The 13,913-nt window shown below is 54.1% G+C and overlaps 2 protein-coding genes across 3 annotated transcripts; one reads left to right on the plus strand and one right to left on the minus strand.

The window, feature by feature from the left end:
* Positions 1 to 1,585: 1,585 nt before the first annotated feature.
* Positions 1,586 to 10,895, minus strand: NUDC (nuclear distribution C, dynein complex regulator). 2 transcript variants are annotated; one of them, XM_086626091.1, is made up of 9 exons: positions 10,797 to 10,892; positions 9,633 to 9,710; positions 6,991 to 7,191; positions 6,468 to 6,551; positions 6,022 to 6,135; positions 5,378 to 5,572; positions 4,666 to 4,749; positions 4,223 to 4,341; positions 1,586 to 2,531 (listed from the first exon to the last, which is right to left on the minus strand). In XM_086626091.1, the coding sequence occupies exons 1-9, from the start codon at positions 10,890 to 10,892 to the stop codon at positions 2,480 to 2,482; spliced, it is 1,023 nt and encodes a 340-aa protein (XP_086482217.1). In that variant the 3' UTR covers positions 1,586 to 2,479. The 2 variants fall into 2 exon arrangements, with proteins under 2 accessions (XP_086482217.1, XP_086482218.1); XM_086626092.1 differs by lacking the exon at positions 1,586 to 2,531 and having other exon boundaries at positions 3,863 to 4,341; positions 10,797 to 10,895.
* Positions 10,896 to 11,897: 1,002 nt separating this feature from the next.
* On the plus strand, positions 11,898 to 13,244 carry NR0B2 (nuclear receptor subfamily 0 group B member 2). Its single transcript, XM_009984881.2, has 2 exons — positions 11,898 to 12,626; positions 13,010 to 13,244. Exons 1-2 carry the CDS (start codon positions 12,098 to 12,100, stop codon positions 13,240 to 13,242), a joined length of 762 nt encoding a protein of 253 aa, XP_009983183.2. The 5' UTR covers positions 11,898 to 12,097; the 3' UTR covers positions 13,243 to 13,244.
* The last annotated feature ends 669 nt before the right edge of the window (positions 13,245 to 13,913 follow it).

Genomic DNA, 13,913 nt, shown 5'->3' on the forward strand with positions numbered 1-13,913 from the left:
CTGAAAGGCAAAATAATGCTCCTTCACCCCCAAAAAACAATCTCCCCCACCTTCCTCCAGGGTTCCTGCTTTTCTGTCTTCTCTTAGCTGTTACCCAACCTGCCGCCTGCAAGTGACACCAACTGGGTCGAAGCCCAGTGCCAGTCTGGCCTGGAAAACTCCAGAGTTCCCCAGTTGTTGCTACCCCCAGCACTGCCATGGCTCACACAAGCCACGACCCTGCAGGGGCCAAGGGCAGGAACGGCCCCGGGATTTCGGTTTTGGGAACACCGAGGGAGCTCTGCGCTTAGAAGGGGCAGCGCAACGCTGTGTAACAGTGACCCACTGATCCCACAGCTGCCGGATCTAGGCAGCTGCCAGCGATCGGATCAGGTCGGAGCCGGGGTTTCTGGTGTGGTAACGGGGAAATAAGGAAGCTACGGGTTGGGCTCAGGGTGTTGCTGTGAACTGTGCCAGTTTACAACCGGTGCCCGTTGGCTGCCCTGGTGCCTGTCTCTGCTTGCTCCTTAGGAGGGGCTGGTGGCTGGATGCGGATCCTGCTGCAGGTGCAGAGCCCGGCTGCCTCCTCCCATCCCTGCCAACTCCAGGGAGCAGCAGCAGTGCTCTGATGTAGCTGAGAATGGGGTGAAGCTCATCACACCCCCAGAACAGCTCAGCCCTCCCAGCTCACCTGCCCCATGGGGCACGGTTCAGCACAGACGCTGCCAGGTACGCTCGCTCCAGGGCTTGGCACCTTCGAAGCCAGCACAGTCCGGCTTTTTTTACAGTGACAGGAAATTCTGTTTTCTCAGGGCCAAAGCACGGCGGGGCAGACGTATGCGGGGTGAACCATAAGATGAGCAGCAGGCAGATCCGGAGCAGAGCAGTCCAGAGGCAGCTGCCCCAGCCTGGGTCCTTGCTCTCCCACAAGGCAGGTCACTGCACAACTGGGTGAGTGCTGGTTTTTGACCCCAAGAGTCTATAAAACTGGGCGACTAAATGCAAACAATGTCCTATAACTCAAAAAAAAAAAGAAAAAAAACCAAACACACCAGGTGCAATGCCAGGTTGGACTTTGCCCAAGCAGATTTTTCAGCCGTTTGTGCCCACTCCCTCTGGTAGGAGGTAGAAAAGTTTTGGGGAGGCTTGCAGTTTTCTGCTGCAAGAACCACAGCAGCAGGGACCTGGGGTAGCCTGTAAAGGACTGACAGCAGCCCGGGCTTTCGTGATCCTTTCCTCGTCAGCCTGTCATAAAGCAGACCTGGGGCAAGGGTGGCATCCTCGCTGCCGTCACGCGCTGCTACGTGGAAAGCGGACCCTGGAGCAATGAGCCTTGGTCATCCCTGAGTGTTTAAGCTGGGCATGGAGTTTGTCAGCACTCTTGAGTGAGATGCACAGCTCCAGCTGCCACTCCTTAGCTGGGGAGCGAGCGTCAGGCCAGAGCAGGGAGCCCCAGAGGTATCTACGGGCAGCTGCAGAAAGCCCGATGCCCAGCCCCTGCCAGGCTGCCCCCCCAGCACCCTCGTTCACAGGTGCTGCCCCCTCCCAGCTTGCACAGGCAGCCTGGATCCCTTCTGTGGGAGAAATCACACGCTCTACGGGGAAATATGCCATTTTTTTCCTTTATGTTGCACTGCAGTTTTCACAAAGGTACAAACATGCAGAGAAATGCCGCTCGTCAGCAGGAGCTCAGAAGAGAACGCAGCGATGCCTGTCAGTAGTCAGCAGGGAGAGAGGCTCTTGGAAAAGAGGCAGGAGACACACTCCCAGCAAGAACAGCACCCCCAAAGACCCCCACATCCTCTCCCTTGCCCACTACCACTGACTCTGCAGCCTTCCCTTGCCATAGGACAGCAAGTCAACCCCTCCAGCTGTGATGGGAGCTCTGCCCTGAGCCCTGCGGGGCTGTCTCCGTTGCACTTCTGGCAAGCACAGAAGCAGCAGCAAGGAGGAGCAGAGTCTGTCTTTACTGCAATAGCTGGTTTTTTTAGACTGGTATTTTCCCTTCCCAAGGAGGCAGAAGGAGAATTATTTTACAAAATAAACTGGCCCTTGTTTTCACAGGAGAGCAGGAAAGCTGAGGGGAAAGAAGTAAAAACTTGGGAGTACCTGCTGCCAAACTGAAATGGCAAAGAGTGGATTAGCAGCTCTGAAAAGCCTGGAGATGAAGCTAAGCGATACATCAAGGATATGTCCCAAAACCTCTCAAGTCTGGCTCCTGTAGCCCTAACACCCTTCTTGCTCTAACCCCTCCTTCTCTCCTAACTGCCGTTTGGGAAGTGTCCCACATGGCTCCGACTGGAGCTGCTGAAGGCCAGTTCTGTGGCCTTGTGTTCTGCTGGACACAGGACAACTGAGGATGACTTGATGAAGCTGCCTCTGCAGCAAGCTCGGGTGGGGATGCTGGAAGTGTTTACTCGCCCAAGGTAAGGGATATCCGGCAATACATATCCTGCCCCATTCGATGGGCTGACTGAAAGAGGGGGGAGAAGGGGAGGGGTCAGTTGAATTTAGCCTTCGAAAAGTCCATTTCTGGATGCTGTTCCATGAACCTGCAAGGAAAACAAAGACAAGAGCTTGGGTGTAAATCAGCAAGAGCCACAGAACAGCCCTGTTTGGGGTGGGGGGTAAGGCATCCCTACTTCCTGCACTATCGAGTTTGCTTCCTCCCCACACCCTCCGCAGCAGGGACTGCTCCACTGAGCTTCCTGGGACACGCTCCCCATATTACAAACACTTTTTCCTCAGGCCAGTGGAATCAGCAATCCTACCAGCCATCAAGGTCAGCAAGTCCAGACACATAGGAGTTACTAATTATCAGGCACGCACCCTTTAACTGTTCCTCTTGGACGGACACGTAGCAGCTATGACCCTGATTGTGGGGCAGAGGGGAGATTGGGAGGGAAGATTACGATTTAAGCTCAAACTCGTTAGCTTAAGTGTTACTGGGGACAGAGGGACTATCTCCAGTGCTGTGACAGTGAAAACTCATGAAGGACACGACCAGAGAAATCTGGTTTCAGAGTAGGCGCAGCCCGATTTCAAATGTACTGTGATTCCAGCAGACAGGACTGTTTGGACTCAGGTTGCCACATCAGAAAGTTCTGAGAACAATATGCTGTGCCTGTGAGCAACCAGGAGCTCCTGGCTTCCTCCTCTGCCCTGCAGTTCACCAAGGGATACAACACGTAACCACGCAGAGGATTCACGTGCAAAGCGCAGGTAAGGGCAGCCCTCTGTCTTCCTCCACGCTCTCATCTCGTGGTTTCTCCTGAAACGCCACCACAGCGTTTCCACTTTCCACGGAAATGTGTGCTAGGAGAATCGCGTCCTTGTTGAGCAGCCAAGTGGGCTTCACTCGCAGAGATCAGGACCCACCTGGGTGTCACTCAGTCTACTTTGGCCTGAACAAAGTCTAAACGCCCCATCCAGTCTTCACCAGCCAACCTGTGCGCAAGCCAAACTTCCAGAGCACTGAACGAGCGGCGCCGCCAACGAGGTATCCTGTATGTGGACTTCCCAGGAGTAGAGGGCTACCTCCCATGCCACTAACTCAACAGACAGGCACTAAAGAGGTCTGGTCTCTGCTCTGAAACAGCTGGCACCCTCCACTGCCCTTGGCACATTGATCAGAGCGAAGCTGCCACTACAGATAAGCCAAGGAAGAAAAGGAGTCGGGACTGCTACCCTAATCCTGCCAATCCTGACATGAGATGTGGGTTCGCACTTGCTTAGAAAGCTGCGTGACCCAGAACTGCCTCCACGCCTTCCCAAACGGCCTTGGGAGCTCCGTGAGTGACTTCCCTGCCCAGGTGCATTTGTGCCAAACAGGGCAATAAAGCCATAAAAGTGGTGTTGGCCGGAGACAGCCGTCTGGTGGCAGGTGTGCAGGGAGGGGCCGTTCGCTGGGCTACTGAGTACAGCCAGATTAGAAAACAATCAAGACCGTGTTAAAGTTCAGTAGAGATGGTACCTCCAGTCCCAGACATGCCTTCTGGACTTGGAATCAGCAGATTAAGATAATTCCAGAGCTAGGTTATCCTCAGAATTTCCCGTTATGCCTTCTACCCCCACAGGCTTTTATAGACACTGGTGGTTGCCCAACGATTCAACGACTGCGTAATTGTGGCTGTGAACACGGGTGGGACTGAAGGCCAACCTTCTGCTCACACATTTGTGTGGAAGAGGAAGAGGAGAGGGGCTTGGGAAAGCAAATACCCACAAATGAACGAGGTTTACGCACTTTTTCAAAATGTCTTGCTTCTTCTGTTCATCGGATGTGGGGAGGCCCATGGATTTCTGTCGTTGATCGTACATCATTTTCTCCACCATACTGCGAGTTTCGCTGTCCAGGTCTGACAACTAAAAACAAGGACTTCTGTCAAAATTGGAGTAACTTGTCTCAATCCCTCCACACACCCTGCTTGCAGGGAACACAAATGCACTGAGCTTATGCTATGCTGTGCACACAGGCTGCAGAAATACTTATACACACACTGATCTATAGACTCAGCTTCATTCATTTGAAGTTTTGGGGGCACTTGTGTTACACAATAGCATTGCACGTGGCAGTAGTCCCAGTATTGGGTTTATGCTGGTTAAAAACAGGCGTAGAAGTTGAACGTGAGCCACGTGTGAGCACATTTATGAGAAGGCTCCATTCAGTAAAACCAGGGGAGTTCTTACCTTTGAGTTCTCTGGATTAATCTTCTTGGTGTTGATTTCTGGGTCTGTGGAGACTAGTTTGTTCCACCATTCCATCTTGTTGATCTAGAGGAATGAAGAAGTAAAAAATATTTTATTTTTCCTGGGCTTGTTCTAGGAATTTTATGTCTCAGTCCCAGGAAAAAGCCGCTGGAATCCAACTTTGACAGTTTTCTAAATGTCAGTAAAATCTGAACATGGATAAAGGGTTTTACTTTTATCCTAACCATTCCTAACCGTTTTAGGTAGCCTGAACTTCCACAACGGGGAAATCTGAGAGCAGAGGTCATGTTTGGCATGACATAAATGGCATTACAAACGAATCACCTGGAGAGGCCCAGAAGGGACACAATAAGCAATAAGGTCTGTGCTTAGATTTTCATGTCACTAACAGGTGTCAAAACCCAGCCTTATTCCATTAAGGAACAACTTTAAAATGACTGATTTCCTTCCAGCTTTTCCTGCACTGCTGAGCAACCAATTGGATATCCTGGATTAGCATGGAGTTAGGCTGAAGATGGGGGAACCTGCAATACCCCACTTCCAGTCACACCACTGACACTGTACCAAGGATAAGCACAGTTCTCCCGTTTCAGCTGACAAAGCCTGAGGCTTTCACAGCTTTTGTCAGATTCTTATTTCACCAGGGAAGAGGCTGCCAAGTCTGAATCGTCCCTGATTCGTTCCTCTTTACCTTCTCCAGGTGCACGGTGACTGTTTTACCATCTTCGATCAGCCAGGAGCTCTCCTCCACCTTCACTTCATTGAAAAGCTCTCCATCGATGACAGGCGAATGGCCCTTCAGGCCAACTCTGATGCGCCGTCTCTGGATATCCACCACCACGTCCTTCCCCTTCAACCTGAAGTTCACCTTGAAAGGGATGGCCAGCTGCACCAGACAAAGGTCAGATGTGAGGAGCTGAGCAGCAAAGTCTCTCCTTACCCTCCTCTCCTGCTACTTGAAGACTTTCTGCCTTGGTTTCACCGGAGCAAGACAGAGCACACAGTATTTTCCTTGGAGTACCGAGTGAGCAGGAGGTGAACAGACACAAGAGTAAGTTTGGCAGCAGAATGGCCAATACCTCAAAGAGACCATAAAAAGGGAAGTGGATTTTAATGTCTTGTTAAAACAAGGTTTGGCAAAGTTAACTACAGCTCCTGGGAATTTTATTCAGTTACCAAGCTCTCTCCCAGCTATTAAAACGCTGCTGTTAAGTACAACTAACAATATTCCACAGGCAACGGAGGTACAGGGCATCGGCTCCACCACTCTTACCCGCACCTGCTCTTATTCCTTATCTCAGATTCCTCAGATCCTGGTAATAAGGCAATACTTACATCCAGTTCTGAAAGAGTCTGTGTCCATCTATAATTTGCAAGGTCAGCTCCATTGCCAGAGTTGGGTTTAAGTTTTCCTTTATCCTTCTCATCTTCCTCTTCATCATCTGTTTCCTAAGCAACCAATTTAATGTGTAAAGAAAGAAGCTTTTCAAGTTCCCATTTATCTTTCACTTGTAACAACAGTTCTTGGTTTTTATAAGAGTTTCAGGTCAGGTGCACATATTTGATATTCACATAAATTTAGCCTGAAATTAATAGATGTTTCTGTTAAAACATAATTACAAGAAAAAAAAAGCTAAAAAAACCCCACATGTTGAAGCCTTTGGGAATTAAGTGCGTATTCTTCAAGCAAGCCAGACTGGACACCCTCTCACATTCACAGGAGTTCTCATGTGAAACATTATTTCTTTCAGCCTAAAATAAAGTACCTAGAGGAGCTTTACCTGCTTGTTAGAATCCGAAGATTCACCTTCGTCCTCCGAGGGTTTCACTGGGACACTGTTAGTCTGTCCCTGTGCCTCTTTCTTCTGTTTGAAAAGAGAAGGAAGATGCTCAGACAAGTGTGGGCACTTTGTGTCACCCGCTGATCTGACACTAGGTGGCCTCAGCATCTTCAGCTGAAACTAAAGAGCAGGACTCGGAACAGCACCTAAGACCAAGCGGAATTTTCAGCCCTTCACCTCCCTCGGTCCTCACACCGTGACAACTGTAGCAGAGGGTGTTGCTATGACCAGAGAGCTTGCTGAAGGCAGGAAGGCAACGTGAGCTGTGGGACAATCCACATGAAAATGCAACGGTTGAGACCAGGTTAATTTAATTCTGAAGCACATCATCCTGCTGGTGGTCTGGACACCGCAGAGGCACAAGTCTGAGCCATTCTAACCACTCACTGCTACCCGAGCTACGCGCCGGCCAGCACAGACAACGACCTGGATGGTACTTGCAGGCATCAGACATCGCTCTCACCTGCTCGATTTCCAGCTGCAGCCTTTCCGCTTCCTCGTCTGTAAGTTCCTTGATCCTTGGCTCGTTTGCTTCCTGCTTTTCTTTAGCCAGTTTCGCAGCCCTCTCCGCCTTTTCACGCCGCTCTGCCTCTTGCCGAGCCTTTTTCTCCTTCCGCTCCTTCTGAGCTAGTTTGTTGTGATGGTTGAAGGTATCTGTGATCAGCTGGAAGACAGGAACACGTATCAAAGGGGTTTAAAAATTCACCACGTTTTCAAACCCCGATGAAGCCAACTCAGTCTGCTGAGGAGCACGAGAACATTTGCTGGTCACACGGACGTTGTGACTGTTCCCTTTGTTTTCACTCTAGTCTTTCGACTGAAAATCTAGAGCAGGAGAAAACTCAAAATATGTAAATGCAGCCTTTCCTAGTTTTTCCTTACACAGGGAGTGTATTTCCATGGAGATAAAACAGAAATAAAAATTCTCCCTTTGTTTTGGCCTTTGTGCCACTCCAGCAGGACGAGCAGATGCCTAACACAGCCATTTGACAGCTACTCCGTACACCTAGGAGAGTGGGAACAATGGAGACACTGGATCCAAGTTTTTTTACCTAATTCTGACCTTTCCCACGACTGGGCTTTTCCCCGGGCACTAGATGGAGATTCAGTGTCGTGATTTAGAGGAGAAACCTTCGAAAAGCTCAGTGTTTTACACTTAGGGGCAAGTTCCTACGTAAATCTTTGCTTCCAACCTCACTCCAAACTCTCATGTTGTTGTGACTACGAGAAGCAAAATCTCAAGGTCTCTGATTCCAACGGCCGCAGGACACAGGCAGGACGCCAGAGCAATTGCCTCGTGGTCAACAAGGCCAGCAAGGCTGCGCACAGCAGCACGGATGAGAACTGGAGTCTGCTCCAGAAAATGATACGGACAGAAGCTGAGTAAAGGAATCGGAGTGGAGAGTGTTCTCTCAACGTACCACCACACCCCCCTCACTCTACACCACAAGGGCTTCTCAGAGGGCAACCCATAAAAAGACAACCATCTTCCCACCCTCTCCTCTTCCTCTTTGATGCCAAAGGGAGAGCAGGACTGGCGACGCAGCTTCTTCGATTTTTATCCTGGTTACTATGGTGCCAGAGACTGTGTTGAGCACCTTCTCAGAAGACCACAAAGCATTTTAGCAGACACCACCCAAGGACACAAACACTTTTCTTTTACAAGCACAGACACGGATTTGTTACGGAATTGCCAACAACAGTAGCCAGGACTCCAGAAGCACCAGCCAGCGCTCATCTCTGAAACGCTACTCAGGGTTTCACTCCCTGGGAGCACACAGTCGCCAGGAATTCGGGGAGATTTGCTCTCTAGTCTAAGAAAAATGACAGTAGGCTTCATTGTTCTTACTTTGACACCATCCTCTTTCCCATCCCTCACCTGCCTTAGTTTTCCACTTTAGAGACCAGAGTATGTTACACACGGTGTTGGAATTATCTGCCCTAACACATTCACCGCGGCAGCAGTGCCTGCTTTGCTGGTGGAGTTCCAGCAGTGCAGGAAGGAGAACAGCTGCTATACTGGCGAATACAAACAAGAAACCCTTGGTTCATGTTTGAATGCTCTGGTTCTTATTTCCCCACAGCGAAACATTCTCAGCTCTTGAGCTGGGTGAGGAATACCTGCTGGATAGAAGATGCTCGGGCTGCCGGTAAGGCCACCTGGACCCCCAGGCTTGCTGCCCAGCACTCTCACTCTGTACATGGAATGGTTTGGGTTGGAAGGGACCTCAAAGACCACCCAGTTCCAACCCCCTGCCATGGGCAGGGACACCTTCCACTATACCAGGTTGCTCAAAGCCTCATCCAACCTGGCTTTGAACACTTACAGGGATGGGGCAGCCACAGCTTCTCTGGGCAACTTGGTCCAGTGCCTCACAACCCTCATTGTAAAAAATTTCTTCCTTAGATCCCATCAAAATCTCCCCTCTTTCAGTTTAAAGCCATTACCCCTTGCCCTGTCACTCCACGCCCTTGTCCAAAGCCCCTCTCCAGCTTTCTTGCAGCCCCCAAGGCACTGGCTGCTGGAAGGTCTCCCCGGAGCCTTCTCTTCTCCAGGCTCAACAACCCCAACTCTCCCAGCCTGTCTCCATAGCAGAGGTGCTCCAGCCCTCGCATCATCTCTGTGACCTCCTCTGGCCCCGCTCCAACAGCTCCGTGTCCTTCTGCTGTTGGGGGCCCCAGAGCAGTATGGGTTCCGCAGCCCCGAGACAAAGGTGCAGCCGCATGTGCGGAGAGATGGACTTTGTGCTTTTTCTGAGATGAACAAACACGGCAACCCGGGGTTATCAACACTGCAGTGTCTGTCACTGTTAAGTCAGTGTGTCTGGCAGATTTGCTTTCCAAACAAGCCTTTGGCCAGAGCATGGAAAAAAAACCCCACACCACCAGTATCACTGGAACAAGCAATCGTGCGTGCCTCACGTCAGACAGGGGAAGTTTGTTATTACCTTGGTTTAGGGATGTATTTCATCAGCATCACAGGCTGCTAGTCCCCAGGTGCACTGTGATACTTTGAGTTATCTGGGCAGGAAGTCTTGGCATAGCACAGACACGCGTGGCATGTAAGTTAGGAGACATAAAAGCTGAAGGATTTGAGAGTTTTACCTTCTCTGCTACTCCCTCTTCTCCACCAGTGAAGAAATCCGTCTTACGCCTCAGGAAACTAAAGAACGTGTTCACGAGCTGGTAGAGGAAACAGGGAGAAAAGGAGGAGAGAAAAAAGAGCAGTGAGACCAGATTACTCCAAGCCACCTCATGTGTCTTAGAATCACAGACTGGTTTGGGTTGGAAGGGCCCTCAAAGATCATCCAGTTCCAACCCTCCTGCCATGGGCAGGGACACCTTCCACTACACCAGGTTGCTCAAAGCCTCATCCAACCTGGCCTTGAACACTTCCAGGGATGGGGCAGCCACAGCTTCTCTGGGCAACCTGCCCCAGTGCCTCCTCACCCTCTGAGTGCAATTTTTTTTTCTTATATCCAATCTAAATGTCCCCTCTTGAGCAGCCTTTATTCCTTGTACTTCATGTCAATGTCTATGCCAGGAGATTGTCCTGAACTCAGCCCCGTGACCACTTCCCAGAGAAAATATCCAGCGGTTTTGCGGAGATCCAGCTCTGAGATTCCCAGTTTTCAGAAGGGGCATTTGTGTGGTTACGTGAAGAAAGGCCAAGCAGTTTATTCTCAGGTCGCCTTGGCGGTACAGCTACTCCGACACCCCAAGCTGTTCTTTAGACCCACCTGAGGCAGGAATCTGGGAATGTATGCAGCCATACACACCTGTATACGGACACATATTCCATTTTTTTTACTCCTTAGCACACCTAAGTGGGCAAACTCACCCTCCCCAGCTCCGGGGCCTCTTTATTTTTCCAACACCCCTACGGAAATCCACACTCTCAGTGGACTTGGCTTATCTTTCCTTTATTCCCCAGGAATTACGTCCTGCCAGGATTTCGACGGGAGGTTTCACTACGGCACGAGGAGCTGTTATGAGCACCGGTTCCCCAAAACGCTGGGAGTGGGGGGAGATGCTCCCGCAGGACCCCCGGAGCCCCCGGGAAGAGCCAGCACGGCGGGAAGCCGCCGCTCCCGGGGAGCAGGAGGACACGTGCCTCCCGTATCGCGCACGCACCGCCCGCAGAGGGCCGGGACCCGGTCAGGCCGCCCCCCCCGCCCCCTCCTCCCTTCGCCCCTCCCGGTCCCGCCCCCCGGGAACCGGGAAAACGCTCCCACCGCCCCGTCTCGCGCGCGGGCCCGGCGGCGCTACCTCGCGCACGCCGCCCTGGTGCTGCTGGGCCATGGCGAGGAGCATGCCGTCGAACCGATCCTCCTGCTCCGCCGCCTCCTCCGCGCTCAGCCCCATCGCGCCCGCCGCCGCCGCCGCACCCGCAGCCCCCCACGCCGCCGCCCGGAACCGGAAGCGGCGCGAACGGAACCACGCGCAGCCCTTCCCCTCCCCCGCCAATCGCAGAGCCCGCCAGCGCCGCTCTCTCCTCTGATTGGCCACGGCCGCTTTCACTCCACCGGAAGGAGGCGGGACGCGGGGCGCGCGGGCCGGTTGCCATAGCAGCGGCCCGGTTGCCCCGGGAGCGGCGGGGGGGGCTCGGGGTTAACGTGTCGGGGGGGGGGGGGACGCAGCGGCCGCCCCGGGGGCTCCGTGTCTGGGCCCCGCGGGGCCGGGTGCCCCCGCCGCAGCGATGGGCAGCGGCTCCCGGGAGCGGCCGCGGGGCTGCCCCTGGCACCGGCGGTGCCCCCCGCTCGGCCGGGCGCGGCCATGCCTCCCGCCGAGCCGCCGCCATCCCCTGACGGGGAGCCTTCCCCCTGCACCAGCCCCCCGGCAGTCGGCCATGAGGAGCTACTCCGTGTCTGCGGGTCAGCGGGATAAAAATACCCGGTAATTCCGGGTGCAAATCTGGGAATTCGCCCTTCCCCTGCCGGGGACTCCGTGCTACAGTCCGCAGGTTCACCGGGTTTCTCGCCCCGGGCCGCCGCTGCCAGCACGGCCGGGCAAACAGCCGCTGATAACACCACTTCCAGGTGGCTCTTCCCAAGGGCGCAGCGCGCGGGCGGCCGGGACGGGTGCCCGGTGTTTGTGTGTGCGCAACCCCTGGCAGCGGCACCCGGGGCCGGCGGGAGGCCTTGGTGCCAGGGTACGGCCGGGTTAACGACTCTGTTTATCCCGCTGGGGTGAGCGCGATAAGGCCGCTCCCCCCGCCCCCCCCCCTCCCCGCCCCGCCGGTGCTTCATTGAGAAAACGGCGGAAACTCGCTTGCCCTGGGCAAGGAGAACTCGCTTGCCCTGGGCAATCAGCCCTGGGACGGCTGGCTGGGTGGTTTGTTGTTTTTTTTTAATGAGGACTGGTTAATCACGGAGCGGTCAAGGCTGCGGAGGGGTGTTCACTGGTGGCCCGGCCTTATAAGAGCTGGTTTGAGCAGCTGCGGACTGGTGGAGCTGGGAGGACAGAGGGAATCCGGCCCGCAGCGGAGGTCTGGGGGGATTTTACATCTCTGTCCCATCTGCTGCGGCAGGAGCTGAGTTTCGCCAAGGATCCAGCCACTTGCCTCAGCCATGACCACCAGCGGCACGGAGATGGGCTGCGAGAGGTGCCAGTGCCACGGCGAAGACAAGCGCACCGCCATCCTCTACACCCTCCTCAGCCAGAACCTCGGCCGCAGCCCAGCCCGTCACCGCTGCCTCTGCCACCAGCGCCGGACCGTCTGCCTCCGCACGCCGCACGTCACCTGCCAGGCGGCCTCCAACGTGCTGGTAAAAACCATCAGCTTCATGAAAAACCTCCCTTCCTTCCACCTGCTGCCACGAGAGGATCAGCTCCTGCTGCTGCACAGCTGCTGGGTCCCCCTTTTCCTCCTGGGGCTGGTCCAGGAGATGGTCACCTTTGAGGTGATGGAGACCCCGGCCCCCAGCATGCTCAAGAAGATCCTCCTTGCTGGCCAAAGCAAAGGGCAGGAGCCTGAGCAGACACAGCCCACGCTGGCCGCCGTGCAGCGGCTGCAGTGCTGCCTGAACACCTTTTGGAGCCTGGATCTGAGCCCCAAGGAATACGCCTACCTGAAGGGAGCCATTCTCTTCAATCCTGGTGAGTGCCCAGCCCTGGCGGCTCTGCCTGCCGGCGTGAGAGCCAGGAGGGCTGGTTACCTCATCCTTAACCTTGATCCTTACCAAATGCACCAAGGAGCAGGGAGGAGGGATGCCAAATAGTGGTAAAAGCCAGAGACCTGCCCTGCAGACAACAGAGGACCCCGGGATTTAATTTGCAAAGCAAGAGTTTGCCCAGTTAACTGCTTTTACTCCCTCAAAACCACAGCCCTGGCATAGCTACGTCCCCGTAGTGCTGCGGACATCTCATTCGCGTGGCCTCGGAGATCCTTTCTGAGAAACGGGGAAGGGTGGGAACAGGAGAAACCTGGGGCTGTTTTCCATCCTTTCTCACCACCAGCTTTTCCTCCTCTCCCTCGGCAGATGTCCCCGGGCTGAGGGCCTCCCTGTACATCGAGAGCCTCCAGCGGGAAGCCCAGAGAGCGCTGCAGGAGGTCCTGCAGCCCCTGCACCCTGAGGACCAGGGCCGCTTTGCCCGCGTTTTGCTGATCGCTTCCACCTTAAAATCCATCCCTCCCGCCCTCATCACGGACCTCTTCTTCCGCCCCGTCATCGGCAACGCAGACATCATCGAGCTCATCACGGAAATGCTGTAGGAAATATCTGGCAGGTAGCTGATTCCCGCAGCGCGCTGAGCTGCTGGCGGCCCCGGGGACACTCCGCGCGCCTCGCCGGGCAGCAGAGCAAATCTGGGAATGGGGATTTAGCCAGACGGGCACTCTGGACTCCGTGGGGAACTGGGCGTTGCAGCAGGGCCGAGGGCGGAAGATTCAGCCAGGCTGCAGCAGAGCGCGTGGAGAAATGGTCCCAGTTCAGCAGATGATTCTTTAGGCACGTCAAGCAACCTGCCTTCCGATGGGATCGCTTCCCCAACGCAAACATTGGGGAATTAGTTCTGGGTGAAGTCTTGGTCTGTCTGTTGTGCCTGAAATCTTAGAAATATTGTCAAAGGACATTCCTCAGGCACTCGGAGGAAAAAAGCTGGAGTACTGAATCTTACAGAGTGTGCATATTCACCCCTCCCACCTTTCGGTAGGTTGGATCTCTTCTCCATAATGCCATGAAATACAGCAGGACTGGGAGCAATGGGGCACTTGAGAGCACCTAAACCTGTTGCACGTTGTCCTGGGCTGGGGGCTCACCTTGCCTGCGTCCCGCCGAGTGACTCCTCCAGCTGCAAGCGCTGCGGAGGCGAGTGGAGCTGGTTTGATGGTGGAACCAAACATTCCTCCCTAGAGCAGCAAGCCTGGAAGGCTTGCTCCTCCTG

The sequence above is a fragment of the Tauraco erythrolophus genome, chromosome 24, assembly GCF_009769465.1.
Source record: "Tauraco erythrolophus isolate bTauEry1 chromosome 24, bTauEry1.pri, whole genome shotgun sequence".
NCBI lineage: Eukaryota > Metazoa > Chordata > Aves > Musophagiformes > Musophagidae > Tauraco > Tauraco erythrolophus.